General features: G+C 39.0%; 1 protein-coding gene across 1 annotated transcript in view; it reads right to left on the bottom strand.

Moving 5' to 3' along the window:
* The window catches only part of LOC103030587 (zeta-sarcoglycan), a 252382-nt gene that overhangs the window by 47730 nt on the left and 185674 nt on the right, over positions 1 to 18978 (bottom strand). The window contains exon 4 of the mRNA XM_049472223.1: positions 10309 to 10396. Coding sequence (XP_049328180.1) covers positions 10309 to 10396 — 88 coding nt within the window. The remainder of the gene's footprint in view (positions 1 to 10308; positions 10397 to 18978) is intronic.

Below are 18978 nucleotides of genomic sequence, written 5' to 3'. Positions count from 1 at the left end.
GCCGGCCTCCACGGCCAGGCTGTGCTCACTGAGTCTGTACCTGCTCAACATCTTTCTCAGTTTTCTATCTTTAATTTCTGTCAGGTAATCTGCCAGAGTGTATTCTCGGTTCAGAGCCGAATAGCACTGCAGTCTGTGCTGCTGTTTTACTGTCTCAGTCCAGTGTGTGATGTATTTCTGTTTTTGTTGGGTAATAATTTGGTTGGGTTTAATGTTTTGGGCGAGTGTGTAGTGGGGCTGGGTGGTGTGTGTGATGTCAGTGTGTGTTAGGTCAGTGAGATTCAGGATCAGCTGGGTTAGGGGACTCCTCTGGATGTTCAGCTCTTGGCAGGTCAGTGCTTTATAGTGGAGTGAGTGGGGGTCACTAGATTTAATGTGCTTCCAGAAGTTTATGGCTCTTTTTTGAATGTTAATTATTAGAGGGTACTGTCCTAATTCTGCTCTGCAGGCCGTGTTCGGGGTCTTCCTCTGCACACTGAGGAGATTCCTGCAGAACTCTGTGTGCAGAGTTTCAACTGGGTGTTTGTCCCAGTTTAAAAAATCATTTTGAGTGAGGGGTCCCCAAACCTCACTACCATACAATGCAATGGGTTCTATTATTGATTTAAATAATTTTAGCCAGATTTTAATGGGAATTTCAAATTTAACAGATTTTTTAATGGCAAAAATAGCTCTTCTCGCTTTTTCTTTGAGCTCCTTCACAGCCAAGCCAAAACTTCCAGTATAACTGAACGTTACACCCAAATATGTGTATGTTTTAGTATATTCAATATTTGTGTTATTAATTTTAAAATTAAAATTCCCCTGACTTTTTGTCCCTTTTTGAAACACCATGATTTTGGTTTTTTGGTGGTTTATTTTCAAAGCCCATGTGTGACAAAAGTCCTCCAGCATTTCGAGACTTTGTTGTAGTCCCTCTCTCGTAGGGGACAGTAAAACGAGGTCGTCTGCATAAAGAAGACATTTGACCTCGGTGTCACCCAAAGTAAGACCAGGTATATTACTGGATTGATCCAATTTTTCTGCCAATTCATTAACATATAAATTAAACAGAGTGGGGCTCAGACTACAGCCTTGTCTTACTCCTCGTGACTGTGGAAAGAAGTCTGTTCTGAGATTTTCAATTTTAACTGCACATTTACTTTGTGAGTACATCGATTTAATTACATCATATGTTCTCCCCCCAACACCATTCTCAATAAGTTTATAAAATAATCCGGTATGCCAAATTGAGTCAAAAGCTTTCTGGAAATCCACAAAGCAGGTAAAGATTTTGTGTTTATTTTGAGTTACATGTTTATCAATGAGCGTGTGGAGGGTGAAAATGTGGTCTGATGTTCTGTGGTTGGGTAAAAAGCCAATTTGATTTTTACTCAGAACGTCATGTTCTATTAGAAATTGTGTAATTCTGCTGTTCAGGATGCTGCAGAATATCTTACCTAGGTTACTACTTACACAAATTCCTCTGTAATTGTTTGGGTTAAATTTATCTCCGGTTTTGAAAATAGGGGTTATAAGTCCTTCATTCCACGTAGTTGGGAAGTGGCCGACATTTAAAATAAAATTAAATAGTTTTAAGATAGCCAATTTGAATATATGATTTGTGTTTTTTAACATTTCATTTAACACACCATCTGTTCCACAGGCTTTTTTAGGCTGAATATTTTTTAGTTTTTCCTCTAATTCCTTTTCTGTAATTGGGAAGTCGAGGGGGTTCTGGGAATTCTTAATAATTGTTTCAAATGCCTGTAGTTTTTCAGATATTTCAAATTGTTTTCTATTTATTAATGGAGTACTGTACAATTTTTCAAAATGATTTCTCCATGTATTTCCATTAATGATTGTTAATTGTTCATGATCTGTTCGGTTTAATGATTTCCAATGATTCCAGAATGAATTAGAATTAATTGATTCTTCTAAATTGTTAATTTGATTTTGTATATGTTTGTATTTTTTAATTCTTAGCGTATGTTTGTATTCTTTAAGTGCTTCACAGTACTTTGTGCGTAATTCCTGATCATGAGGTTCTCTGTGTTTCTGATTGGATAACCTTCTTAGTTCTTTCCTCTTGTTTTTACAGTCCTGATCAAACCATTTGTTTTCTTGGGTCTTTTTGGGTTTGTTTTTTCTAATGCTTAAATTTGAAATTTGGATGGCACGGTCAAAAATTCTGTTTAAATGTTCCACAGCCATGTCAACTCCCTCTGCATTCTGAGGAAAGGTGTGAGATAGAAAGGAGTTAAGGAGTGTCTGGATTTGCTGGCTGTTAATTGCGTGAATATATTTTTCACCACTGTCCTGAGTCCATCTGGGAGGTAGTTTAAATTTGAAAAGTTTGCAGGGATTTTGCCAATTATCATTCCCAACTGGTTTGTTTAGATATACAGTAATTTGGCTGTGATCAGAGAGAGGTGTCAGTGGCTTGACTGTGAAGGCTCTCAGGAAGGTTGTGTCCAGATCTGTTATTATATAATCTACAGCACTGTTGCCAAGAGCTGAGCAGTGTGTGAACTTACCGAAGGAGTCCCCTCGCATTCGTCCATTCACAATGTACAGGCCCAGGCTTCGACAGAGCTGCAGTAGGTTTCTTCCATGTGAATTTACTGATTTATCGCAGTTTTCTCTGGGGGAGTGAGTACCAAAATGTATATCATCTCCTGTAATGAAATGATCTCCTTTTGTGCTGATAAAGTCAGGTTGCTCTCCTGTTCGAGCGTTTAAGTCCCCACAGATCATTACATGGCCTTGAGTTTGGAAATGACTAATTTCGCTTTCTAAATTTTGGAAGGTTTCTTCTTTAAAATAGGGGGATTCTGCTGGGGGGATGTATATTGCACAAATAAATACATTTTGGGGGGTTGAAATTGCCTGTTTGTTAAGTTTTATCCACAAATAATCTTCTCCTTTTTTTACTATTTCTATAGAATTTGTTAGTTCTGATTTAAACCAAATAAGCATTCCCCCCGAGTCCCTACCCTGAGAAACGCCTGTTAACTTTGTGGAAGGAATAACCAATTCTCTGTGGTCTGGAGGACAACCAGTGGGACCGTCTCCTTTACACCATGTCTCCTGCAGTACCAAAATATCAATATCCTTAATTTCATTTATAAATTCAGGATTTCTGCTTTTTAAATTAAAAAGAGAAGAGTTCAAACCCTGAATGTTCCAAACTGAAATTTGAAATGATGCCATTCTTAATGAAATAAAAGGTATGCTATTCTAATCATAGACCATGTCCCATCAGACGTGTGCAGATGTGACTGAGCATCTGCTGTATGTCTCTGAGTTCGGACATATTAGCGTTTGCTGTTCCTCTGACGACCTGAGCGTAGGTCAGGGGTCCAGGCCTGGTCTGGAGCTGCTGGGTAGTTGATGGTGGGACTGGTGCATGGGGGGAACCTGTGGTGTGTGCTGGTGCTGATGTATGTGCAGGAACAGGGTTCCTCTGGATTCTCCTCTGCATGCCTGGCTGTGGTGGGTGATGGTAGGTGTGGTGCTGAGGTGTCTGATGGGGGGCTTGTGATGCTCCTCCTCCAGGTCTTGGGGTGTGTTGTGATGACCGTGTTCTCTTGAGGTTTTGTTCAGCAGTGTACTGGATAGCCCTGCGGGTCAGTGCAATGTCCTTCAGCGTTTTTGCAAATGTAGGCACTACATTTTTAAAAAGGTGGACGTGATCATAGAGGCAGGTGGTATCCAGAGTCGGGTGATGGGCCAGGTGGGTGTTTGGCCGGAGAGCACATTCCCTGGAGATGCTGGCGTTGATTTTCTGGATGGTGTAAGGGTGAAAATCTTTGCGAGGCAGCAGTGTTGAGATGATAATTTTTGAATTAGAGAAGGTGTTGTTGGCCTTCTCGATTACTGCTCTCAGGGAGGTGGCCACTCTCTCTTGCTGACTCCGGAGGTCGTTTGTCCCGGTGTGGATTATAATGTGGGTCGGTGACCCTAGTTTTTCTTCTGTGAGGAGCTCCAGTGCTTTTTTAGTGGTTGGGCACCAGAGTTTTACCACTCTGTGTTTGGGAAATAGTTTTTTCTCATTAATGAATTTCCCGTTGGAATCGATTAACAGAGCAATGTCACATTGCCCTGGATTTCCCTCCTCTCTCTCAGTTTCCTGGATGTTGGACTCCACATGTGCTTGCTGACTGGGTGGAGTCTGCTGAGAACTGGTGACTGTAGCAAGTGAAGGCTGTTGAGAGTCGATGGTTGGAGCAAGTGGAGGTGGTTGAGAGTTGGTGGAGGTTGAGGGTGAGGGCTGAAGTTGGGTGGTTTGAGCTGATGGAGGGCTCTGATGTTGACTGAAGGAGAGCAGCTGTTGTGTCAGACTCTGTACTGTGCTGTCTCTCTGCTTTAGCTCCTCTCTCAATGCAGACATCTCCTTTCTGTAGGTGTGTCTGTCCTCCTCTATGATCATTTTTAGATCTTTAACTTGTTCTCTCAGTGCTGTCAACTCTTTTTCGGAGCTGTCCTTGTCCAGCTTTGGTTGATTGTAAGACTGCTGCTTTAGGACCATCTCTCTGAGTTGTACTAACTCGAATTCTAAGCGTGTAAAGTGCTCTTTCATTGAGGTGATGGAGGTGTAAAGTGAAGTCTGCTGGTTCTGTTCTGTGTCCTCCTGCTCCTGAGCTGGGGGCTCTGGGGGGTCTGTTGTAGTGTTCTGTAGATCTGCCTTGTCTTCCTGCAGTGTGTTTACAGTGAACTTTTCTTTCTTTGCAATTTCTTTAAGATTATTAAAAGAGTCCTGGAACACACTGGGGTTTCCCTGCACCATGACAGTACCATTTTTATAAATGTTCACTGTGGCCATAATTGTCTCTGTGTCTGTTGGGTCCTTTATTTTTATTTTCCACCCATTACAGATCCCTTCTTTTTTCACAGAGGAGTAGTGACTTAGCAGAGCTTTATGCCATGAGCTGGGGTGTTCTGAATAAAAGATGAGATTGCTGATTTCCCCAGTCTTATAAAAATCAGCAAACAGAGTTTCAGGATTCTCCTTTAGCAGATTCTGTTTAAACTGTTTCCTGGCCGTTTCACTTTTCAGTTCAGGAGGGTAAATGACAGGGCAGTACTGTACTGGGCCACAGAGTTGATCCACATCCTCCACAGGGCAGAGAGGGACAGGGGACAGTTCTGATTGGCTCATCCTGGACATCTTATATGGGTAACTGATGGCTCGGAATGTTGAGGGTTTTTGATTGTCAACCCTCCAACTGTCACTTTAGCTTTAGCATTTAGCTCATATTCATAGCTAAAACGCTTAAATATAGTATTTCTTCCTCTTATTTTCAATGTTTTTAGTGAAAAAGTCACTCACAGTACTGCAGATGCTGTTTGTTGAAAGTTCTGATAGAGATGTATGTTCCTCTCAGTTTCTCCCTCCTGTAGTGATCTCTCTCTCTCCCTGCTCTGCTTTGCCTGAAGGTGAAGTCTCTTCTTGTTTTGATTCAATATCTTTCAAATATCTTATTGAATTTCTTGATTTCTGTCCTAAATATTTTACTTTTTACTTGAATTTACGTTATCCAAGTATTATTACAGATTTTCTTAATGTTTCTCTCACTTTAAAACAAAAAAAAAGAGAAAAATCTGGGAGCTCACACAGATATGACTTATCCTTAGAACTCTCTCTCTCTCTCTCTCTCTCTCTCTACCTCTCTCTCTCTCTCTCTACCTCTCTCTCTCTCTCTACCTCTCTACCTCTCTCTCTCTCTCTCTACCTCTCTCTCTCTCTCTCTCTCTCTCTCTACCTCTCTACCTCTCTCTCTCTCTCTCTCTCTACCTCTCTACCTCTCTACCTCTCTCTCTCTCTCTCTCTCTCTCTCTCTCTCTCTCTCTCTCTCTCTCTGTACGCTGTGTTTGGGTTCAGTAATGAGCTGAGTGATGAAACAGTGTTTTCTGCACTACAGACAATTTCATAACCTACATACTGATGAGTCACTTCTGTTACACGCTTACACACACACACACACACACACACACACACACACACACACACACACACACACTCTGGCACTGCATTTTCAATTCACTGAAACACTTCGTCGTCATTTCTGAAACAGGAGCCTCAAAGTCACTTTCCAAGTTGGCAGCTTCCCCTGACACGTTCATCTGCGTGTGTGTGTGTGTGTGTGTGTGTCGTCGCATCGCCACCATCACACACACCTCCCCAGCGTCGTCCTTGCTGTCCTGAAGCTTCTCCCGGAGTGTGTTTTGGCCCCTCACACCTGTTTTTTCCCCCCATATTTCCGCACCCCCTCCCCTCGCCGGCCATAATGAAATAGTCCCACAGAAAGCCTTTCATTACCGCCGCTCTTACTGGAATGACAAAGTCAATAACGGAGGAGACACTGTCCCCATCCGCCCTCCCTCACCAGCCTTCCACAGAGGAAAGAGGGATGGAGGGATGAAGAAAGACAGGGGACACATTTTCCTGTATACAGTACTGGCCATCAGTAAGTGGAAGTAGAAGGCATATAGTAGGTGTTTCTAATAAAGTGGCCATCATCAGTGAGTGAACGAAGAAGTAGAAGGTAGAGTAGGTGTTTCCAATAAAGTGGCCATTAGTGAGTGAGTAGAAGAAGAGGAATATATTAGGTGTTTCTAATAAAGTGGCCACCAGTGAGTGAGTAGAAGAAGAGGTATATAGTAGGTGTTTCTAATAAAGTGGCCATTATCAGTAAGTGGAAGTAGAAGGTATATAGTAGGTGTTTCTAATAAAGTGGCCACCAGTGAGTGGAAGTAGAAGGTCTATAGTAGGTGTTTCTAATAAAGTGGCCACCAGTGAGTGGAAGTAGAAGGTATATAGTAGGTGTTTCTAATAAAGTGGCCACCAGTGAGTGAGTTGAAGTAGAAGGTATATAGTAGGTGTTTCTAATAAAGTGGCCACCAGTGAGTGGAAGTAGAAGGTATATAGTAGGTGTTTCTAATAAAGTGGCCACCATCAGTGAGTGGAAGCAGAAGTAGAAGGTATATAATAGGTGTTTCTAATAAAGTGGCCACCAGTGAGTGAGGAGAAGTAGAAGGTATATAGTAGGTGTTTCTAATAAAGTGGCCGCCAGTGAGTGAGGAGAAGTAGAAGGTACATAGTAGGTGTTTCTAATAAAGTGGCCATCATCAGTGAGTGGAAGTAGAAGGTATATAGTAGGTGTTTCTAATAAAGTGGCCACCAGTGAGTGGAAGTAGAAGGTATATAGTAGGTGTTTCTAATAAAGTGGCCACCATCAGTGAGTGGAAGCAGAAGTAGAAGGTATATAATAGGTGTTTCTAATAAAGTGACCACCAGTGAGTGAGGAGAAGTAGAAGGTATATAGTAGGTGTTTCTAATAAAGTGGCCGCCAGTGAGTGAGGAGAAGTAGAAGGTATATAGTAGGTGTTTCTAATAAAGTGGCCACCAGTGAGTGAGGAGAAGTAGAAGGTATATAGTAGGTGTTTCTAATAAAGTGGCCACCAGTGAGTGAGGAGAAGTAGAAGGTATATAGTAGAAGTTTCTAATAAAGTGGCCATCAGTGAGTGGAAGCACAAGGTTGGCATTTCCATTAAATTGGACAGTGAGTATATATATATATATATATATATATATATATATATATATATATATCTGCACTGTAATCCTTTACTCTTCCCAGGACAAGGTCAATCCCAAGCCTGGAGCCAGGAGTGTATTACAGCTCCACGAGTCGACTGCAGGTAACGGAGTCACACTCCTGACACATTTACCCCTCTGTCACCCACAATGCACTGCAGAATCACTCAAATGAACATATGGGCCGGATTATAGAGATGGCCCTCCTGAGGCTATCAGAGTGAACAGCCAGTTACAGGCCAGGGTGTTTAGAGATTAATGTTATTAAGCGAAGGTTCAGGGACAACAAGAACTGAGGGAGAGAGAGAGAGAGATGATCCTCCTTCCTTCACTTTTACCAAGAAACTCATTTCCTGAGGAAAAGCATCAGAACGTGATGCTCCCACCACCATGCTTCACTGTTGCAATGGTGTTTTAATGTTTACTATGTATGTCTTTACATACCGTATAATATTTCATAGTACCCTATACTAATTTATGTGTCCTTAAACCATCATATACTACCCTATAATCCCTATACTATGGCTCTGCACTGTCCTCCCAGAACTGTCTGGTGCATTTCGTCGCTGTCCAATGAAAAACACTTATCTCCAAAACAGCAACTTTACAGGACAGAGAAAAAACCTTGTAAACTTTCAATGGAAGTCAATGAAAAAGAGAAAATGAGTTTATTTCAGGGCACGTTGAAGAGTTTCCATTGGTCCGTTCATCAAGAAATTTTGACACAGTGTAAGAGACAGTTTATCTATCCAAATTAAGCAGTAAACTAAACATCGACAAAAATGGAGATAAGTTTTTCATAGGACAGCGACGATTTGTAACCAATGGTGACCTAATACCAAAAACATAATAATACCAAAGGATGAAGCTGCATGAATTTACAGATCCTACCTGAAGCATAGTGTCTTTCAAGGAACCCTATGATGCTTTACAATCCATGCTCTACACAACCTTTAGCGCTCTACCACACAGCATACTCTCAACCGGAAATGACCAGACAACCATTGAGCTCTAAGGGCACTGACCTACAGACCTACAAATCAAGGGAATTGACCCACAAACATATACACAAACATTCAAGGCAACTAATTCTCCAGGTTTTTGGATTGTGGATGGAAACTTATGAGAATACATGAAGAACATGGAAACTCCAAACTTCACCCAAATAGGGACTTGAACCCAAGACCCGAGAACCGGAAGGAATCCATCCAAAGCACTTCTTGGTTAAAGTAACTTAAATAACCAATTCTGAAGAGTGTCTCGATATTTTTAGACACCCTGACTTTGCTACCATGGTGATTAAAAGTGCCTTCTGATGGTGCCATCAATGGATCCTATACCTTTCAATTGAGGTACTTAAGGAATAATCGCGTTATAGATTTCGGCAGCTGGACACGTCACTTAAACAGCAGCCGAATGAGCGGAATCGTAAATGCTGTGTATTTAAGGACCATGATGTCTCACGCACTGAAGACAGAAGGCTATCAGAAGAGAGGCATTTCTTAGCATTCAGAGCTGTGGGAGAGCAGTGAGAGCAGTGTTTTCTGAGTGAACATCAAAGAGGCAGTTACTGCAGACAGCTTCAGCCACGGAGCTAAAGCGCGCACTGTTGTATTAAAATTGCCTTGCTCGTGGCGATGTACGTAATTACAGGCTGTGCGGAACGCCAGGGCCATGGTCCGCGCGCGTGTGTGTGTGTGTGTTTGCGGCACCCGGTGGCAGGAATAGATGGGTTTTTTCTTTGATGTGTGAGCAACGTGAATAAACTACAGTCCACCCTGTTGTTCCTTTCAAATACGGCCATATCTAACACACAAAACAAGAGTTTATATTTTACAGAGAGAGAGAAAGAGAGAGAGAGGGCACAGCACAGCGTGGCAGCAAAAGTGTGGGTTAGTGTCAGTTCTACATTAAATCATCAAAAAAAAGTCCAAAACTTTTATCTTTTTTTCTCAACTTCTGGGTCTAAACCAGACGACCTCAAGTTCTGAGTCTGAATTATCCAAAGACATCATTGGGTTTTGGGCACAACCCAAAAATGTCCCAACTATCCAACTACAACATCATGTTTTGGATCAGATCTGACTAAATCAAGATTTGAGTCTGAACCCAAACCCAACTACATCATCATGTTCTAGGTCTAAACCAGAATCCATAAGAGGTTTGAGTTAAAACCAGACTACCTTATGTTGTGAGTCTGAATTTTCCAATGGCTTCATTAAGTTTTGGGCACAACCCAACAGTGTCACGACACTTTGGGTCTTAACCCAACTACATCGTCATGTTTTGGATCAGATCTGACTACATTAAGATTGGAGTCTGAACCCAAACCCAACTGCATCATCATGTTCTGGGTCTAAACCAGAATCCAAAAGAGGTTTTGAGTTCTAACCTGGAAACAGCTCACATTATCCTCACATTGTAATTAAAAATCCAACTTGAGTCTGAGTATGTAAAAAAAATAAATAAATATTGTTTCCTATTAAATTGTTTTTAAAATATGAGGATTTCATTTTCCAGCAGGATTTTGGCACACTGTTTGAGGAAACTGAGTTTTGCGTTTTCATTGACTGTAAGCCACAATAATTATCAACAATAAAAGTAATAAACACTGAACTCTTAGAATCTTAGAATAAAGTGCATCATTTTTTTTTTGTGTTTGTGTGTATGTGTGTGTGTGTGTGTGTGTGTGTGTGTGTGTGTGTGTGTGTGTGTAGCTTTTCACTCACCCACAGTTAGCTGGCCGGTCAGCTGTCCAAGATCATTGCGGGCGTTCACTGTTACATTTCGGTCTGACTGGAGGATCAGTGGACTCTCCTACAACACACACACACACACACATTTAATTCACATTTATATATATTTATATATTTTAATTTAGTACATCTATTTTCAAAAAGAGAAAGATGGAAAGAGAGAGAGAGAGAGAGAAAGAGAGAGAGATGGGGGAAGAGTGAGTGTGGTGTAGTGGTGTAGTGATAATAAATTCTGAATGATGTCACGCCTGTCTGACATGCTGTGCTAGTGTGTGTGTGTGTGTGTGTGTGTGTGTGTGTGTGTGTGTGTGTGTGTGGGGTGTGTGTGTGTGTGTGTGTGTGTGTGTTATGGATCAATGAAGCTGGTCTCTGGTCTTTTTGTGCTCCAGGTCTGAACCGTGGATCACGTCCTTGACATATCGGCCACCCTGCAGTGTTTTAGAGTGGGTCCACGTGTGTGTGTTTTTTGTATGTGTGTGTGTGTGTGTGTGTGTGTGTGTGTGTGTGTGTGTGTGTGTGTGTGTAAATACAGCATCAGACAAAAGTTTGGACACACCTTCTAATTTAATTCTCATTCTCATTATTTAATTTAATTTGTTTTCTTCATTATAAATTAATAAAATGGACATTTAACCAAATTAACACTTTTTACTTTATTTGCAGAAATTGATAAATGGCTGAAATAATAAATAATAGATGCAGAGCTTTCAGACCTCAAATAATGCAAAAAAGAAAACAAGTTCATATTCATAAAGTTTTGAGAGTTCAGAAATCAATATTTGGTGGAATAACCCTGGTGGTTTTTAATCACAGTTTTAATTTCATGCATCTTGGCATCATGTTCTCCTCCACCAGTCTTACACACTGCTTTTGGATAACTTTATGCTGCTTTACTCCTGGTGCAAAAATTCAAGCAGTTCAGTTTGGTGGTTTGATTGTTTGTGATCATCCATCTTCCTCTTGATTATATTCCAGAGGTTTCAATTTGGTGAACCCATCTTTTTTTTCAATTTGTGAATAATTATAGTGAATCACTGTGGTTCAGTGGAGTCCAAAAGCTGATGATTCGTAACCTTTTCCAGAGTGATAGATGGATGAGGAAATGTGTATACAGTATACTGCTGTTAAACAACAGCTATATATAGAGTTACATCACAATTCTTTAGGCTGAGTGTGTGTGTGTGTGTGTGTGTGTGTGTAGGAGGACGCTCGCAGGGTTATCTCTGAAATGTCACAGCTCATCGATCCTCAGTGTCCATCTTATATTTTCCAGCGGTGCCGTTTTGGACCTGTCATGGCCGCACTTTGAATAATTATCTCCCATTGCTGTCAGTCACTTTGCTCTGTTATTCACACTCCTGTCCAATTACCCCCAAATCCCCCCCATATCTGGAAAGCTCAGAGCTGATCATACAGCCAAGCCTCAAAACTCAAGGTCGAGCTGAGAAACACAAAAACGCTCACAAACGCTGCTTTCATCTGCAGCCTGCATTGCTATCAAAGGTTTGAAGGGTTATTAGTGAAAAACAGTGTTGGGTTACTTTGAAAAAGTAATTAGTTATAGTTACTCGTTACTTCTCCAAGTAAATAACTGAGTTACTAACTGAGTTACTCCACTATAAAAGTAGTTACCAGTAAAAGTAACTATTGCGTTACTTTTAGTATTCTCCCGTAAAAAAAAATGAACAAAAGAAAATCAATTATGTATTTACTATTATTATTAGAAAAATAACAAACGAAAATAAACCCAAAATGTTTACAAAAATATAATCTAACGAATAAAAAAAAAAAAAAAAAAAAAAAGAAATTCTCCACACAACCAAAGAAAATTACTAAAACGTGTAATACCGGAAAAAAGAAAACGCGTCTGGGGACAAAATGAAACAAACCAAGCCACACTCAAAGGAAATATGTATATATAAACAACACAAAAGAATGGACAAAAAACATCAATCTAATGACCGTTAAAATGGTATTAATATAACAGTTTAACAGCTGGATCAAACAGCTTCACCAAGGAGGAAAAGAGAAATCAGCAGAAACCGGAGCAGCTAAAAAGAGCTTAACCTCCTTAAATCAGAACTTGGCCTGTCCAGGGCAATCACTGAATTGATTAGAGTACGCAAATCGTCACAATTGTGCCTCACTTCACCACGCCAAACCACGTAAACCTACAGGCACAGCGGCCAGAAGGTCAAGTTCACCGGAAAGAGGAGGGGTTAACCAGGGCAAACGACTTCCTAAACCCTCCAACTACCCCTTTTTATAGGGTTAGAGCGACCATCCCACCATCAATCTATCCTTCCGTCCCTTGTGAATCACAAGCACTCTTGCGCATTTGTCTGTATGCGTTAGATTACTTGTTACAAAAAAGTAACGGCGTTAATTTCAGCACCGTTACTCCCATGACTGATGATGAATAACCATGCTTATCTGCTCTTAATAACATTTACTAGTGAGCAGCAAGTGAGCAGACATTTCCTAAAGTTTAAGTGTCGGAAGAACCAAAGCAATGCTGTGTTGCTGCGCTAATAACTATTAACTGCATGAGCTGAAAAATGCACTCTCAAGAGAGATATCCTGTTAGTGGTGTTAAAAGCCTTTATTCTCTTTCCTTCATATTAATATTGTACAGCAAGCGAGCAGTCAGTTCCAATGGTTCAAATTAAAGCAAATTTGACCTTCTTCATCAGGGGGTCAGTTTTTTTTGACCACATAATACTGTACTACTATATTTAAGGTGGTGGGTGGACCCACTCTCAGCACTGGCTAACACTGACACCGACAATAACAAGTGTATTCCTCAGAAAACTCCCCTAAAACATCTTCAGCAAAACACCTACAGCAAACAGGGAGTTTCTATTAAAGGACAAATCTGTCTCTTTAAATTGGACAAATTGTGCAACAGCAGGCTTTTCCAAATTTAATAGAAAGAAGGGGCAGAAAGAGGCGTCGGACGCATCGCCCCCTCGCTCGGGGAAAACAAATGGGGAAGAAACGAGATTAAACGTTCCGAACAATGTTATTATCTCCCATCAAATCTCATCTCTCCACGCCAAGGGCGCTCAACAGGCAGCGCTCCGGGACCAGGATCTCTGCCTCTCTCTGGAAGCCCTGAGATCAGACGGCAGAAATTGTGGTTGGTGACGAAATTATTTGTCAACAATTCGAATTCAAGTTAAGTAAACAAAAATATAATAATAATAAAAAAATACATTTTCTTTTAGGGCAAACAAGATTTCACAGATTTCTCTTTCTCTATTAGATCTATTAGTTCTGTGTTAATTTAGGACCTCTTGGATGAGTTATCCATGCCCTTATGGAGTAATTTAGAAGAATCGTGACCGATTTTTGGGGAAAATTAAAGGATTTTACCTGTGCCTTATAGTGCGAAAATAAAATTGTAATTTAATTTGAATTTAAATCAGACCAGATAATGGAGAATGCAGCTCCAAGAGGTATTTTGACCCATATATATATATATATATATATATGACCCATTTACCCCTCCTATGAACTCTCCTCAGTTCTATTTCCTTTTTTCCTATTTCCTTCCTTTAGGAGAGATACTGTGATTAAATGTACTCATATATGCATACTGTAAAAGTTACTACGGCAACAAACTAGCTAACTGCTGCCAACAACTTACTGTACTTTATTTCACAGTGTTCTTTTTACAGTGGAGGAATATTTCATTTTTGTCAGAAGAAGCAACAAGGAGAAAATGCCCCCACTGAGTCTGCCAAAGCTGTCAGATAAAAAAAAACTGTACAGGTACATTTTTGCTTACCGCAGTACAAACAGTGCAAACACACGATCAAAGGTACAACACGATCCTTCAGGTCCAAATATGTCCCTTTTAAAAGTAAGGAAAAAAAAAACAACTGGGTCAATATTAATATAACCTGCCTTTTGTATCTGCGGCACAGTTTAAATTTCCTACAATCTCTGCCTAACAATAGATTTTTAATTAAGATTTTCTCTGATTGAACACATCCCTAGAAATACAGAGGAACGTTAACCTTCAATAAAAAAAAATACTTTCTCTACTTTTATTTATTTATTTTTTAGTGTCTTCTATGTGTGAGTTAGTTTTCCATTTTTTCCCAAAATTGAAAAATGTATTCTTTCAACTGGTTAAATAATACCATACAATTTCTTAAAGATTTTTCAAAATAATTTAAAATATTTAATACACTACCGATTTTTAAGTGTTAAACAAACCAAAATATGTTTTATACTTTAGATTCTTCTCAATTACTCCAAAAGGGCATGGGCAACTCATCCAGGAGGTCCTAAAAGAACTCAAAACAGCATCTAATGTAATCTCAACATCACAATAAAAAAAAGAGCATCATACTGAATGTAAAGCATGGTGGTGGTAGTGTGATGATGGTCTGGGGCTTGCATATTGTGATGTCTCTGTGTACCTGAGAGGGCGCTACAAAGGCAGAAATTACCTAAATAAAAGTGGGTTTTTTTTGTTTTTTTTTTACGAAACATTTTAAGCAGGACTGGTAGGTTTCATTACTTCAAAGGAACACATTTCAGCTATTCATGGAAAAAATATATGTTTTAGGGTTTAGTTCCTCTTTAAAACAAGGAAAAAATAACCTATAATTTATTCAATATTCTTAAAACATTCTAAGAACAAAGCAAAAAAAAGATTTTTGCATTCAATCCTGTTTCGATAAAAAATCAAAGTAGTTAAAATAATTTTAGAAAATCAGAATGTATCCTCAGAACAGAACAAGCTCACCATGAACAATTTGAAATGTTTGTCTAGTCGTCAAGTCGTTGCAAAACATTTTTATCAAATGCCAAATTTCGCTAAAATTGTCCACCCTGTTGTTGTCCTTTTCCTTAAGTGCAAGGTGTTGAATACTTATGCAAACAGCAGCAGCAGACAAATAATGGATCTGAACTTTAAAAAAGTGCTTTAAGTGCGGAGTGGTGTGAAATAAAACACTGTCTGGAACAAACAAGTTTAATTTGCATGGGCCTTCCGAGAAGGTTCGTTTTTATACTATAAAATGAAGCTTCATACTCATAATATATATATATATATATATATATATATATATATATATATATATATATTATTTCTAATTTTCTAATACACTATGATCAGGAGACCGTTGGTTCGAATCTCAGTCATGCAGCTTGCCATCAGCTGCCGGTGCCCTGAGAGAGCGCAATTGGTATTGCTCTCTCTGGGTGGGTACAGTAGATTGCGCTCTTTCCCCTCATAACTCACTAAAGGGTGATGTCGATCAGCACAAGGCTGCGTCTGTGAGCTGATGTATATAAACCGAGTCGCTGCGCTTTCCTCCGAGCGTTAGCGATGTGATGCTACTCGGCGTGTGCTAGTCTCTTCACCCTCCTTGTGTTGTGGCATCACTAGTGAGCTAATGTGGGAGAAAATGGGAGAATCAGCTGCAGTTTCAAAAAGAGGCGGCGGCTGACTTCACATGTATCGGAGGAGGCATGTGCTAGTCTTTAACTTCCATGGTGTTGGGGGGCATCACTAGTGATAGGATAGGGGATAGAGTCCTAATAAGTGGGTTTGGTAATTGGCTTTGTAAATTAGGGAGAAATAATATTATATAAAAAAAAATGTTACGATGGAACTGGCACTCATCAGGTTGCTCTTCCTTTCCAGGAAAGAAAGAGCAACCTCTGAGTTACCACTTTTACACAGGATAAGTTCCGTTATCAGAGTTACCAGAGTTTTGGTTCTTTTAACTAGAACCAAAACTCTGGTAACAGTATAGGAAAAAAAAATAGAAAAATCACGTTTTAATTGTTTCGTTAAAGAGCATTCATCTATAGAGCGACCACAACCACTGGCCAACCACTGGCCGATTTCTCCCCGTCAGATTGAAAGGCGCGAGTTAACTTTGGGGTTAATTCAGATGGGACGTAATTTAGAAGCGAAATACCCTCGTTAATGAGCCATTCGTCCGTGTCGGACATGTTTGCCTTGTGCCATCGGTCAGCTGTCCAATCACACGCTCAGGGCATGGAGTGTGCTCATAATCTCGCTGACATTTAAATAGGCAAGCCCTCTGTGATTACTTTGCCTTTTCAGGAGTTTACACTTTACTCTGACCTTCATTTCCATTTTAATAAACAACACCTGAATAACGTCCCCGTTTTCTGCTTCCCAACCAGCGCTGATGCGGAAACTCGCGCAACAACAGCGCTTTCCCTGCTACAGGACTGTAATCTGACTATATATTTTGGTTGCTGCGTACCACATGTACACACAAATGTATGTGTGTGTGTGTGTGTGTGTTGGTTTTTACGTGTGTGTGTGTGTGTGTGTTTAAATGTCATTCGAGCATATCAATTCATTGTTTCTTCCCGTTCTCCACCTGCGCTTCATTACTTCCACATTCCACATTGTTTTTCCCTTTTTGTTCATTTATCAGTGACACACATACACACACCTGCCTGTGTGTGTGTGTGTGTGTGTGTGTGTGTTTGCTTGAGTGTGTTTTAACACGTACAATGCTTTGAAAAATAACTATTTGCCATCAGAGAAAGATAAATATAAAAAAAAAAATATGTGTGAAAAGGTATTTGAGTCTAAACCTAATAACTTAGGTTTAACCACAGTGTCGGGTCATTGTCCTGCTGCAGAGCCCAATTACGTCTGATCTATTTACACTACAGTACAAATATATATATATATATATATATATATATATATATATATATATATATATATGCTTCTTGTTCCTGTTTTTTGTAAGTAGCACACTTCTAGTATACTTCGTTGGGTATAAAAATATTATTTGTATTATTTTAATACACTGTACTACAATTTTTAGTGTGTTACACATTTACTTTCTTTCTAAAAAAGTTACATGATATATTGTACTTTAAGTGAACTTCTGTAACTGTAGCTGTTTTTAACACACTTTGCTAAAAATGTACAGAAGTATATTTGGACATAAGTATTTTAGATTGTATTAAGTATTTTATTGAATTACATTAAATTAAAAGTGTATTTCAGAGTAGTTATAGTAGTATTTATTTTACTATTTTGTACTATTTTGAAAGTATGAGCAAAGTTATAATATTATATGTATATATATATATATATATATATATTTATAATATTAATGTACTTTTAATATATTTTAAGCAAGTACATAAATCTGTACTAGGGGTGGCCGATATGGCTCTAAAATAATATCACGATATTTCAGGGTATTTTTGCGATAACGATATACTTGGCGATATAGGAAACCAGAAAAATAATTATTTAATTTCAGGAATATAGTATAAGAGTATAACAGTATAATCATAATGTGGCAAAATAAATAATATAGCATAAAATAATATAATGCAGCATATATTATTAAACTAATGCTTATATTATACAATAAATACACCTAAAGCTTCACAGTAAATAATAGTCTACTTTTAAGAAAGAAAAGCCCTATTATCACCATATGGGTTTTTAATATCATGATATTTCTGTGTCACGATATATTGTATACGATATAATATTGCCCACCCCTAATCTGTACTTTTCTCAATATGTTTTAAGTACAATTAGGTATATATATATATATATTTTTTTACATCAGGGAATGAAATCATCATTTAAAATCTACGTTTTTTTATTCACTCAGATTATATTTGTCTGATTTTAAAGTTTGCTTGATAATCCGAAAAATGTAAACATGACAAAAAAAAAGCAAAATAAAAGAATATTTTTCACTGTACTGTATATATGTTTATTCAGACAGAGAAACAGAGAGAGAGAGAGAGAGAGAAACAGACAGACAGTGAGAGTGTGTGTACTGTATGTGTGTTTATTTATTTATTTTTTACTCCTATATGTGCTTAGTTTTACTTATCCACCTGTAGTTAAATTCATTCTTATCATTTTCATTTCTCTTACCTATGATTTTATGATTCTTACTAAATTCTTATTTTTTTTTTTTTTATCTTATTTGTTGGATATCTTGTTATAAAATATTTTTATATCTTTTTTTAAATGCTGGGTGTTTTTTGTGACCTCGTGGATGAGTGGTCCATGACCTTTTGGAGAAGTTTTGGTTGGCTGGTCACTTCCATTTGTGAATAATAGCTCTGACTGTAGTCTGCTTGAGTTTCAAAGCTTTAGAAATGAATTTCTAAGCTCATTCAGGCTGATAGATCAGTCAGTAACTTTATTTTCTCCTCTGTTCTTGAATTTCTCCAGATTAGGGCGAGAAGGAGAAGGACTGGGGATATGAGAACTGAAGGTGCACAACCCTGTTATAGGAATTATTAATATTTCTGTATATATGTTTATATTTGTGTGTGTGTGTGTGTGTGTGAGAGAGAAAGATTCAGACAGAGAGACAGAGAGAAAGAGAGAGAGAAACAGACAGTCAGAGAGAGTGTGTGTACTGTATGCATGTGTGTGTAGGGCAAATTTGAGCGCTAATGCTAACGCCCTCAATAACACACAGCTGCTCAGCTCCCAAATTTAGCCACCCTCTCCTGACTCTGCCAAAACCACATCCTTCATCACGCAAAAGAGTTTGCCAAGAAAAGTCTCTGTGACCGCTAATAATGCAAAAACCCCAGACCCACTGACAGTTCCTCACAGGCTAACTAATAGCGCTAACGCTGTAGCCG

The sequence above is a fragment of the Astyanax mexicanus genome, chromosome 25 (genome assembly GCF_023375975.1).
Source record: "Astyanax mexicanus isolate ESR-SI-001 chromosome 25, AstMex3_surface, whole genome shotgun sequence".
Classification (NCBI taxonomy): Eukaryota; Metazoa; Chordata; class Actinopteri; order Characiformes; family Acestrorhamphidae; genus Astyanax; species Astyanax mexicanus.
The sequence above is the reverse complement of the archived record's forward strand: the minus strand, read 5'-3'. Positions and strand labels throughout refer to the sequence as shown.